This window comes from Buteo buteo, chromosome 16 (assembly GCF_964188355.1).
Source record: "Buteo buteo chromosome 16, bButBut1.hap1.1, whole genome shotgun sequence".
In the NCBI taxonomy this organism is placed as follows: Eukaryota; Metazoa; Chordata; class Aves; order Accipitriformes; family Accipitridae; genus Buteo; species Buteo buteo.
In genome coordinates this window covers 12347282-12359495 of record NC_134186.1, presented here as the reverse complement: position 1 = coordinate 12359495, position 12214 = coordinate 12347282, and the positions used below count along the sequence as shown (strand labels likewise).

At 40.3% G+C, this 12214-nt stretch overlaps 1 protein-coding gene across 1 annotated transcript in view; it reads right to left on the bottom strand.

Annotated features, from left to right (window-relative positions):
• Positions 1–6556: 6556 nt before the first annotated feature.
• Positions 6557–12214, bottom strand: part of LOC142040580 (uncharacterized) — a 51185-nt gene continuing 45527 nt past the window's right edge. Inside the window, exons 32-37 of the mRNA XM_075048663.1 lie at positions 11698–11862; positions 11239–11489; positions 10598–10772; positions 9382–9425; positions 8398–8520; positions 6557–6709 (exon numbers count right to left, since the gene is read on the bottom strand). Coding sequence (XP_074904764.1) covers positions 6557–6709; positions 8398–8520; positions 9382–9425; positions 10598–10772; positions 11239–11489; positions 11698–11862 — 911 coding nt within the window. The remainder of the gene's footprint in view (positions 6710–8397; positions 8521–9381; positions 9426–10597; positions 10773–11238; positions 11490–11697; positions 11863–12214) is intronic.

Here is a 12214-nt window from a genome sequence, read left to right as displayed (position 1 = left end):
ACTTTTACAAAACAACAGCATAACCTTCATATTTGCCCAGTTTAGACCATCAGACAAAACCTGTAAATGGTTTTATTTACAATGGGTCATTTTAGTCAATGAGCTGTTTAAGATTCTCAGTATGGTTGACAGATTTGTTTAAAAGGCATTATGTCAACACATCAATAAAATGCACTAACCGGGTAGTTTTACCATATATATGCATATTACTACATAACATTCTGTAATGCAATAGTCCCTGTAATTGACTGTTAGTGGAATAGAAAAATGGGTGTTCTATTTCCTGATGTAAGTAAATGCTCTTTCTATGGTAATTTTTAATGAAGCATCAGTATATTTGTTTAAGGTAAATATCAGAGGATGAAAAGCCAGCATTTTCTGATTAATTTGGTACCCCATGGAAATGACAGGGAAGAGCTCAGGCTTAATTTTGGATTATATACTGTTTCTCATTTTAAATATTATTTATTAATCTGTAGTTCTATAACTCAAACTTTTGCTGCTATGATTGAACATAGTTGGAAATTTTTGCTATAAAATCAAGGTGTACAATCAGTTTATCATTTGAAGTTCTAAGCAGCTTGGTATAGTACACAATAGCTAGATATATTGTAACATAAATGGTAACTTCTTGCATATCAAACAAATGTATGTCTTCATGTTTTCCTATTTAGCCGATTTCTCTGATTTTATGTAATTACTAGAGGTTCCTTGGACTTCTAGTATAGCATTTGCTTCAAAGAGAAATATACATGTTTGTTTCCTCCTGAAACCTGTTTACTTAAACTGCAACTCCCCTGGGTTTTCTTCTATGTAGGCTTGAGAGAAAAAAGGTACGAAAATAGATTTCCCTTTAAAAAAAAAAAAATAAAAATTGGAAGTTGTATTTTAAGGAGAACAGAGAAAATTCAGTGCTTTCCAGCATTTTGCAGTGGGCTGGTTTTTGTAGGAAAAAAACCCAAACAACAAAAGAACCACAAACAACCCAAACCCACTAATCAAGATTATCTAAAGGTGAATTATGGTGCTGATTTCCCCCCCATCCCCCTCCACTCCCCTATGAATGCAGCACCTGATCACTGAGGGTTGCAGTGACATCTTCAAATGAAACTCATAGGTAACTGCTCAGCTACCTGGAAATAATGTGACATTCACCTCTGAGAAATAGCCTTTACATGTTCCATAACTTGGGAATTTCAAATAAAACAATTATACATGCTAATATGATTGATCTCTGATGGATGAATATGGTCTGCAAGACTTAATGTTTCCAGTAGAATTAAGGGAATAGTTCCTGGTTTAGTTTTCTTTACAGAATGGAATAATGACCGTTAGAGGGCAGCTTAAGACTCAAATTGGAAAGTGCTGCTAATGTTAATACAGTGCTTAAAATAGTTCAGGAAAACCTGCAGACTGGAAAATGTTAGGGAAGCTTTGTAACTGGTGATACATGGTACCAAATACTCAGGATACAGGGACTAGGGAGGAAGGGGGAAAACCACGCAGATTTCATTGGCTTCAGTCTGAACTCAAAGCCAAATTCTGAAGTGGTTACAGATGTTTGTTACGTGCTACGTAAGTGTCACTGGGTTTTTGCACCCTGACCGATCAGCTCTGCAGGCATTAATTTGTCTAGCTTGGATTAATATTGCTAGCTTTCCATTATAAAGCCAGGCCTAATGTGGCTGGCATATGTGAATGCCTCTCACTTAGGAAGACCTCCTACAGCCAGCCGTGCTGGTTTTCCACTGTGGTGCAGTTCTAGATCCTGTATTTTTCCACTGCGGTACAGTTCTAGATCCCATCAGGCACTCTCTGTTCTCATGGTGCTATGCCCAAAGTGCTAAACCCTCTGGAAGCCAGAAACCCAGGAAGCTATGCTGAAGCAGTCAAACTGCTTGACCCACTAGTCAGCCTGTTCAGGACTGTTTGGATGTCTCCTCAGAGCGATACCTGGTGTTCAGGGCCTGAGGAGGCAGTGGTGAAACTGTAAAACTGGTGGTGCGCAGCTGGTCTGGCTTCAGCCCAGGTTCCCAAAGAAAAATGGCTTATTGCTGAGTCAGAGAAGGTGCAGGGAGTGGTACAGCTGTCTGCTCCACTGTCGTAGCTAGGAACCCTGCCTGGAACCTGCGTACCTGATGTGGGACAGGCCAACCCTGGGTAGGCAAGAGATGAATGGAGTTCAGCAGTAAAATGCAAAGCTTACAAACCTGCCTACTTCTCCCCACTGGTTAATCCTAATGTGATATCAGGTCATGCCTGTGAAGGATCTACTGATTTCACTCAGGAATTGAATGTCACTTTTAAATGAGCCTGTATAAAATGTGCAATTATTTGATCAAACAGTTCGTCCTTTATTTTTCAGCCAAGCCTTCAGGGCAGATTTCAGGCTTTGTATTATAACAGCTACTGATAAGGTAAGTGCTCCAAACAGTTCAGGTAAACATGATGAACTACTGTGGGAAAAGGCAGCCAATTTCCTCACTAGTGTAAATCCATTCAAAAGCTTTAGATAGCACAGGAAACAAATGCACAGTTTAAAAACATATCCTGAACTTATTTGCAAATATTGTTAAAATTATGGGCAGGTGCATTTTCTGATTTTACCAAGTTTATTGACATCACCTTAAGTATTCTTCAACTAATTAGAGCTTTCATTCATATAGAGATTTGTTTCTTCAACTGAAGAAGCAGGTGCTGATTTCTGCAGCCAGATACTTTTTGATCTAGAACATGAAATGGTAGTGATGAATAAAGTTTTCCCTTCCTCCTTTTTTTATACTTGTCTCCTGGACCTCTCCACTAATTACAGGAAAAACAAACTACAGCCTACCTGTTATCCCACCATCTTCACAAGTAGAATACAGTGAGCAAAGGAGGGTTTTTTTTATCTCTGTACCTCTTATGCCAGTGAGCAGAGCTATTTAGACCTGAGTGAGAGAATTTAACCTTATCCAGGAAAGGGGTTTTGAGACTGTCTTTGTTCCCAAAGGCTGTTAGAGAATATACCCATCTGCATTAGAAAACTCCCTGATGTCATTGGACTCACTGTCATTTAGATAATGACAATGGGTATCGAACAGCCACCAGTCACCGAAATTGAAAAATGTTGAAAGTTTTATTGATCAAATAAGAGGCAAAATGAACAAGAAACCAGTCTTCTCCCTGTCACTGTGATGTGTGTTTAGGACTATTACCTCCATAAAAATGATATGTAATAAAGCTTTCTCTAGGAACAAGAGTTAAGTGCAATGTAGCTACAATATTTTCTAGTTTTGGTTTTTAGAGACCCCCTTAAACCTTTTTTCCAAAAATGTCAGGTTTGTGATCAAATGGAAACATATTTGCATATTTCTGTAACTTACACAAAGGTATCTTACAGAGTCATCTATTTTTGCCCTTGAATATTGTATCACTTAAAAAACACCAACCAAACAAAAAAAGCAAAACCAAAAAAAACCACACCCAAACACCAAGATTTAATTATTTGACTTTTTTTTTTTTTTTTTTTTTTACAAGAAAGAAATGAGGAAAGGTGATAAGAGAAACTGATGGAAGATTGGTTAAAGAAGGAGCAGAAGTTATTCTGTGGAAAATATGATTCCAGCTTCCCTAGGGTCTCTGCTTTAATTTTCCAATGATCATCTCTTTTCTGCTGATTTTCCTTTGGGAATCATATGCAGTGGATTTTTTCAGTTGGGAGCCATATGCTGCAGAGGTTTCCAAAGTGCATGCATTCATACACTGGCATTTTTCCACGTAGACGTAGTAATAATTTATGCTTGTTCCATTTTTGCAAGTCAGGGTCACCTCTCTTGTTTGGCTGCTGGACTCCTGGCAGCAACTACACTCACGTTGCATCTGGTTTGTTTCAAGAGAATACCTGTGTTCCGCCAGGAAAAGAAAATAGATCTTATTAAAAACTAACACACAGAAACCCCCTGCTGACTTTTGTTTTGGAGGTGGGTTTTTTTACATCTTCTCTTCCTCCCTCCCACAGACACTTATGAATGTGATTTTAATTACCTGTCTCTTCAGTAGCAAAACTGTTCTTGCTTCCATTGAATCTGGTTCCACTTAATGGAATCTTATAAACACATTAACTTTGTTGCTATTCTGTGATCATAGAATCATGCAGATTGGAAAAGACCCTTAAGATCGAGTCCAACCATAAACCTAACGCTGCCAAGTCCACCGATAAACCATGTCCCTAAAGTGCCACATGTACACGTCTTTGAAATACCTCCAGGGATGGTGACTCAACCACTTCCCTGGGCAGCCTGTCCCAATGCTCGATAACCCTTTTGGTGAAGAAATTTTTCCTAATATCCAATCTAAACCTCCCCTGGTGCAACTTGAGGCCATTTCCTCTTGTCCTATCGCTTGTTACTTGGGAAAAGAGACCGACCCCCACCTCGCTGCAACCCCCCTTCAGGTAGTTGTAGAGAGCGATAAGGTCTCCCCTCAGCCTCCTTTTCTCCAGGCTGAACAACCCCAGTTCCCTCAGCCGCTCCTCACAGGACTTGTTCTCTAGACCCTTCACCAGCTTCGTTGCCCTTCTCTGGACACGCTCCAGCACCTCAATGTCTTTCCTGTAGAGAGGGGGCCAAAACTGAACACAGTATTCAAGGTGCAGCCTCACCAGTGCTGAGTACAAGGGGATGATCCCTCCCCCAGTCCTGCTGGCCACACTATTTCTGATACAGGCCAGGATGCCGTTGGCCTTCTTGGCCACCCAGGCACCACACTGCTGGCTCATATTCAGCCGGCTGTCAACCAGCACCCCCAGGTCCTTTCCTGCCAGGCAGCTTTCCAGCCACTCTTCCCCAAACCTGTAGTGCTGCATGGGGTTGTTGTGACCCAAGTGCAGGACCCGGCACTTGACCTTGTTGAACCTCATACAGTTGGTTTCAGCCCATCGATCCAGCCTGTCCAGATCCCTCTGTCGAGCCTTCCTACCCTCCAGCAGATCAACCCTCCCACCAAGCTTGGTGTCATCTGCAAACTTTCTGAGGGTGTGCCTGATCCCTTCGTCCAGATCATTGATAAAGATCTTAAAGAGAACGGGCCCCAATACTGAACCCTGGGGAACACCACTTGTGACCGGCTGCCAACTGGATTTAACTCCACTCTCCACCACTCTTTGGGCCTGCCCATCCAGCCAGTTTTTTACCCAGTGAAGAGTATGCCCGCCCAAGCCTTGAGCAGCCAGTTTCTCCAGGAGAATGCCGTGGGAAACGGTGCCAAAAGTCCGGGGATACAACATCCACAGCCTTTCCCTCCTCCACTAAGCAGGTCACCTTGTCACAGAAGGAGATGAGGTTAGTCAAGCAGGACCTGCCTTTCACAAACCCATGCTGACTGGGCCTGATCACCTGGTTGTCGTGTACGTGTCGTGTGGTGGCACTCAAGGTGATCTGCTCCATAACCTTCCCTGGCACTGAGGTCAGACTGATAGGCCTGTAGTTCCCCGGATCCTCCTTCCAGCCCTTCTTATAGATGGGTGTCACATTTGCTAACCTCCAGTCAACTGGGACCTCCCTGGTTAGCCAGGACTGCTGACGAATGATTGAAAGTGGCTTGGTGAGCACTTCTGCCAGCTCCCTCAGTACCCTTGGGTGATTGATTAACTTGACAGACCAGTATAAATGAAGCCATAGCGATGCTAAATTAAGTTTTTGGAACTTACACTGAGGAGCCCGGACAAGTTCCTTCACAGTATCCCAGCTCAACAGGTTCAGCAGATTCACAGTTACCGTGGCGAATCACATTTCTTTTGCTGTAAGGTTTGCAGATTTTCCCTTCATAAAAAGAGGATGGGGGGGGGGGGGGGGGAGAAACATATACTTCAGATTTCTAGTTCTGAATGAAATGAATGCTAAAACAATTTCAAAGTGCATGATGTCTGATTATTGAGAATCTGTAGTATGTGATGGTGGGGATACTGTGTAATGTTTCTGGAGTTTTCAGCTGTACAGTGTCTTTGGAAGATAATGCAGAGGTCTGAGCATTGGTGGTTGGAGTTGTGGTATTCTATATCAGGAAAACAAATTTTCTTTTTCCTTTTGAATAAATAGTGAACCACAAGGTCTTGATAAATAGAATAAGTGAAAATTGGGGGTGTGTGAAGAATCCTTCCATCCACTCAAAGATAGAAGTTGAATACAGCACTCTTCAAGCAGAAAACATGAACACAGCATTACTTACGTTTACATATTTTGCAGCAGCCATCAGGAGTAGTGTCTGCTTCATCCTTTGCAAAAATAAAGGAGGATTTGTATTAATGCACAGATGACAATCTGAGTAAGAATATGAGTTAGCATTACTGATACTGGACAGAAGACTCCTCTGTGATGAACACTGAATGAAACAATGGATGACTTACTGTCCCCACCACAGAAGTCTTGAATCCTTGTAGCCTCATGTAAAAACACTAAGCTTTTCTTATTACTAATGTTACAGCAAGATTAACTTCATTCTTAAGACATTCCTGCAACTTTAGTGAAAGTGATTTGTTGTATTCTTCCTTGCTCCCCCTTGTTCTTTTAAACTGCATTCAATCAGTGAAGAATTGATTAAAACTTACAGGATCACACTCTTCTGGGTTGTACTCGGGGCATACTTTTTTAGTTTGGACTGCAACAAGTTGATCTTCAATTATTTCACATTTGTAATGGCTGCAATGATCAAGTAGCAGGATTTCACCAACCTAAAATTTTATAAGAAAAGCAAACAATTATTTTTTTCATTGTGATAAAGTATAGTATGATTACTTCAAAAATGTCTGAGCTAATTATGTTCTCACACTTCAAAGATTCTCAGATGCTTCTGAACTTCTTTCAAGTGGCAAAAGTGAAATTTTGCAAACTGTGGCTAGCTTGAAAGTTTAAATCCTGGTTCTGAACACTTAGACAACAAATTAGAAACAATTAGCTAGTTAAACACACATATCAAGAATTTGTTATTCCAAGTAAGTGTTCAATTGTAGTGGCTTGACCCTGGCTGGACACCAGGTGTCCACCAAAGCCACGCTATCATTCCCCTCCTCAGCTGGACGAGGGAGAGAAAATATAATGAAAGGCTTGTGGGTCAAGACAGGGAGAGATCACTCACCAATTACCATCATGGGCAAAACAGACTCAACTTGGGGAAATTAGTTTATTTCATTACCAATCAAAACAGAGTAGGATAATGAGAAATAAACACAAATTTAAAAAACACCTTCCCCCCACCCATCCCTTCTTCCTGGGCTTAACTTTACTCTTGAGTTCTCTATCTCCTCCCCCCAGCAGCGCAGGGGGACGGGGAATGGGGGTTGTGGTCAGTTCCTCACATGTTGTCTCTGTTGCTCCTTCCTCCTCAGGGGCAGGACTCCTCACATTCTTCCCCTGCTCCAGTGTGGGGTCCCTCCCATGGGAGACAGTCCTCCACAAGCTTCTCCAACCCGAGTCCTTCCCATGGGCTGCAGTTCTTCATGAACTGCTCCAGCGTGGCTCCCTTCCACAGGCTGCAGTCCTTCAGGAACAGACTGCTCCAGTGTGGGTCCTCCACAGGGTCACAAGTCCTGCCAGCAAACCTGCCCCAGCACAGGCTTCCCACAGGGTCACAGCCTTCTTTGGGCATCCACCTGCTTTAGCGTGGGGTCCTCCCTGGGCTACAGGCAGATATCTGCTCCACTGTGGACTTCCATGGGCTGCAGGAGGACAGCCTGCCTCACCATGGTCTTCCCCACGGGCTGCAGGGGAATCTCTGCTCTGGCGACTGCAGCATCTCCTCCCCCTCCTTCTTCACTGACCTGGGGGTCTGCAGGGCTGTTCCTCTCACATTCTCACTCCTTTCTCTGGCTGCAGTTGCACAGTTCTCCCCCCCCCCCAAAATACATTCTCCCAGAGGCACTACCACTGTTGCTGACAGTCTTGGCCTTGGCCAGCGGCGGGTCCATCTTGGAGCTGGCTGGTATTGGCTCCATTGGACATAGGGGAAGCTTCCAGCAGCTTCTCACAGAAGCCACCTCTGTAGCCCCCCTGCTACCAAAACCTTGTCACGCAAACCCAATACATCAATTCAGAAAACTAGTTTATTGTTTTCAGAGTAATTTCAGTATTAATTAGATTTTTACTAGTAAGGGACATGAGTTGAATCTTAGCTGTTCTAACCAGTATTGGCTAATAGGGAGATGTGAAAATGAAAGGAATACTTACACTGAGCTTGTGAACAGTGTTGTTACTTAGTTGAATGATGCAAGATCTTTTACATTTCCCACAGCACTTTCCATCCTCGGTCACGTATTGATGACCCTACTCACAAGGAGACGAAAGTATGTTGCATTGGTGATGGAGAATTCTAGTCTTCCTGTAATTGAGGGCTGACTGGGCAGCCTAGAGAATCTGAACTCACCGGTGGGCAAGATTTTTCACATTGAACTCTTTCACAATGCCAAATATTTTGCCAAGATGCTTTATCTATCTCAGATGTGCAGGTACAGTTCATACATGAATTGGTTACTGTTGATGCTCCAACCTGGAAGACAGAAAAAAAAAAATCAGTCGGCAACAGTTTCTATATAATGCATAGGCAGAGTTGAAAGAATTGCTAAGAACCATTAAGGTTGCTGAAATGCAAGTGTGACTGAGTTGTTCAACTCTCTTCGAACATACAGTTGTTTGGCTTTATGCCTTGCAACAAAGTACACATTAGAAGAAAACTAAATAAAGCAATATAAAAGACAAAAGTAAATTAATAAAATGGAGGTAAGACCGGTTTGTAGTGCCTCATTATTTTACCAGCTTTTCAGTGTTCCATTTAAGTTTTTTTTTTTCCCTGTAAGTCATGCTCAGTGGTTATAAAACAATTATAATTTACAAATGGAGATTAAAATAATTGGATACATATGCAGAAGCAGAGATACAAATTTACACACAGATTTCAGTCTTTCTGAAATGTATCCCCCAAAGGCTCCAGTGCTAATGTTTAAATTTTGACTAAATGACCTAAGTACCAATTTTAGCAAAAGATTTAGGTATCAATTAAAGCAAAAATCCTAGCTATCCTTTTTGAAGTTTCTCTGGGCTTATTTCAAAGAGTGGTTAAGTTTGGGCTATTCATCAGCTCGTTTGGAAAATTCATTAATTCCAGAAGTGGGAGAGTGCTTAAAAAGAAAGTACATCACTAAAAATGGTACACTGTTATTTTATGCTACATGTTGAGGAACTCTTCTGTGACAATTTTGGGTTTGACTTTAGAAAAAAAAACAACTTCCAGTTAAGGGCTAGAGATAAAAAAAATGTACTGGGAAAAAGAACTTTCTCAAAGGCTTATTGTGGTAGAAAATGTGTACATTTAAATTCCAGCAATATACCACTATAAGTGTAACATTCTCACCTTGTACGTTGTACCATTAATCACACAGTAGTCAGGCCTTGGTCCTGAAAAAAACAAACAAACAAAAAATTCCAGAGTAAACTCAAATTGTGAGACTTCATGAGAAGTCAAGATGTTATCAAGTTTTGTTAGTAACACAGAGATTATGGAAGACTTGAATTCAATCCCTCCTACATGCTTAGACCTCATATTTAGTATAGCTGGATGTTTAAGTAAAGTTTCTTTTTTTAAATTAGCTAGAAGAGTTGAGGAGGAATGGCTTCAAACTCAAGCTATGCATGAAAAAAATCCCTTTTTTGCCCTTTTGATATCAGATTCACTTCAAATTAAACTTTGAAGCCTAGATGTCCAGTAACTTCCAAAGATGCCTTTGTTACTGATTCTTTATGACCTCTCAGAACATGGTGTGCATGGAAGATTGACTCTGAGTGAAAAAAAGGTATTCTTACTGTGGTAATATAAATAATTTGACAACATGGCGGAGTGCATTCATGTCTTTCACAGAACTACTTCAAATTGGCTGTTCCTTTGTTTTGACCTTCCTGTTTCAGGCTTTATTTATGGCTACCTTTTTCTTTTTATTCTTTTCTATAAATGTATGTGTATAAAAATATATGTATATAAAAATTTATGTATGTATGTAAACATATATAACTGTTGGACTTTTAAATTTTCATGAGCATTCAACAACAGTGTAAGTATAATTATTATTTTTCATACATTGACAATTCAGTTACTGATTACAATTAACTTTGTATTATTACTTCACGTTACTTGCTTTTGTAGTTAACTGTTAAGCTTTCTGCTGGTTTATTCTTAATGTTTATGCACCTTAGTTTAGCTACAGTCAGGCTAAAGTTAATGTGCTCCAATGTTACATTAATAACATTAAATAAAATGTATTAATAACCTTTATGATTACTGATACAGAGATAGTTGAGCTACACAGACCGCTTGAAGGTTCAAAGTATTATCCTGCTTTCCCACCCATTCCAATACTCTCAGCAAACTTCATTGAAAATAACATTTTGTTTTTAAATAAACTTCTAATGCATATTTAGCCAAAAATTGATACATGTTCACTCAGCCAGAATAATTTAAGGAAGGTTTTGCTGTTATTGTGATACATGAAGAACTTGCTTAGATATTAACAGAAGTGCAAATGTAACTTACCAGTGTGTAGCCTGGTCTTTATGTATGTATTTTTAATACTTACGGCATTCATATTTAGGACAACATGGGTCTTCTAGTGGTAGTGCAGTCACAACAGCAAATTCTGGGTCACAAATCGGTGTCTGAGCTGTTTGGCATGGGAGTGGCTGGCATTGTACTGTAGCATTGAGGGGGTCACAGACACACTTATGGCATTCACTTATCCAGTTCTCTCCAGGCTGAAAATATGTAAATTATTTATTCTTAAGTGCTCTCTCACGCTAGTAGTTTTGTTTCAACTTGAGATAGACTCTCAAAATTGGTAGGGAGTTCAGATTAGAGTTTTCTTAGCATATGATTTCAGGCCTTAAGAGCAGGCAAGCTGAGAATAATCACAGAATTTTCTTCTGTGTAGGGAGAATGAGATTTTAACACTTTCATAGCTGGTCTACTTATTTCTATGACATTTAAATGTCTTTTATTAAAAAAAAGTTTCTGCCATGGTATTAGTGAGCTTTTCCATCGCCAGATTACTTAAAAGCCTGGTAATGCCAGGTTGAAGAATTGTGCGCCATCAGGTCATTTGTAACATGACCAACTTTGTTACTGAGGTACATACAAGTTGGTTTGAACTGGCTATTAGAGGACAGAAATTGGGTTGGTTTTGCAATGGTGGTATATTAGAAAATAACAAGGGCAAACCACCTTTCGTGGAGGATTGACATCAGTACAGTTTCTTTCTATTGAAGTTGTGAGGGATGTTGCTGTGGTTGGTGAGACAGAAGAAAATACATGTTCTGTGGATGAGGTGCCTTGTGTTGTAGTTTCTGAGGTGCCTGAAGTGAAAGGAGTTGTCGAATAGCATGGCCCCTGGAATGGCTGAATTTCGCATTCCGTGCTGCAAAGTGCATAAAAATTACAGCCAGCCTTATCTGTTCTGTTGTATACCACTTCCCCTGCAGAGGAAAATCAGAAGAGAAATTAAAAGACCAATGAATATACTTAGGGTAAAAAAGCCAAGAAAATATTGTGAAAATATAAAGTGTATTCGTGTATCAAAAGTTCTATGTTTACGTGATTTTCACTGGTTATATTTAATTGAATAGAGTACTAAGGGTTTATATTGCTATGAAAATTTTTATAACCATAAAATAAGACACTTACCAGGAGAAAAAAGGTTACCGAACACATGACAAAAACATGGAGTTGTTCTGCTTGATGTAACATATGTACTTGCTTCTGTTATAACAGGTGTGCTGGGGGAAGAACTGAAGGCTGCAGAAGTACTTGCTGTAACATGACTTGATTGTGGCGTACCAGTTGTAGCTACTGTTAAGCATGAGACATACTTAAGTTTGCAGCACAGAATTTTGATCTCATAATTTTAACATATTGGAGAGGACTGTTCAACATTCCAGCAAATCAAGCCAACATTTTTGTTAAATTCAACAATTTGACCTGTTGCTAAGTAGAGATTGTGGAAATCTTTGAGCTCTACACTGAATATCATCTGGGATTTGGCAAATCTTATGACATGTAGCTCTAATGTTTTTTAAAGTTTCAAGATCAATACTGTCTCCCTTGATAAGAAATATCAATCTATGGGGTCCGCTCATACACTTGTCTAACACAGATACTATTAGCAGAGGGACAGACAGATGAAAAAGTGGTTTATGTGTTG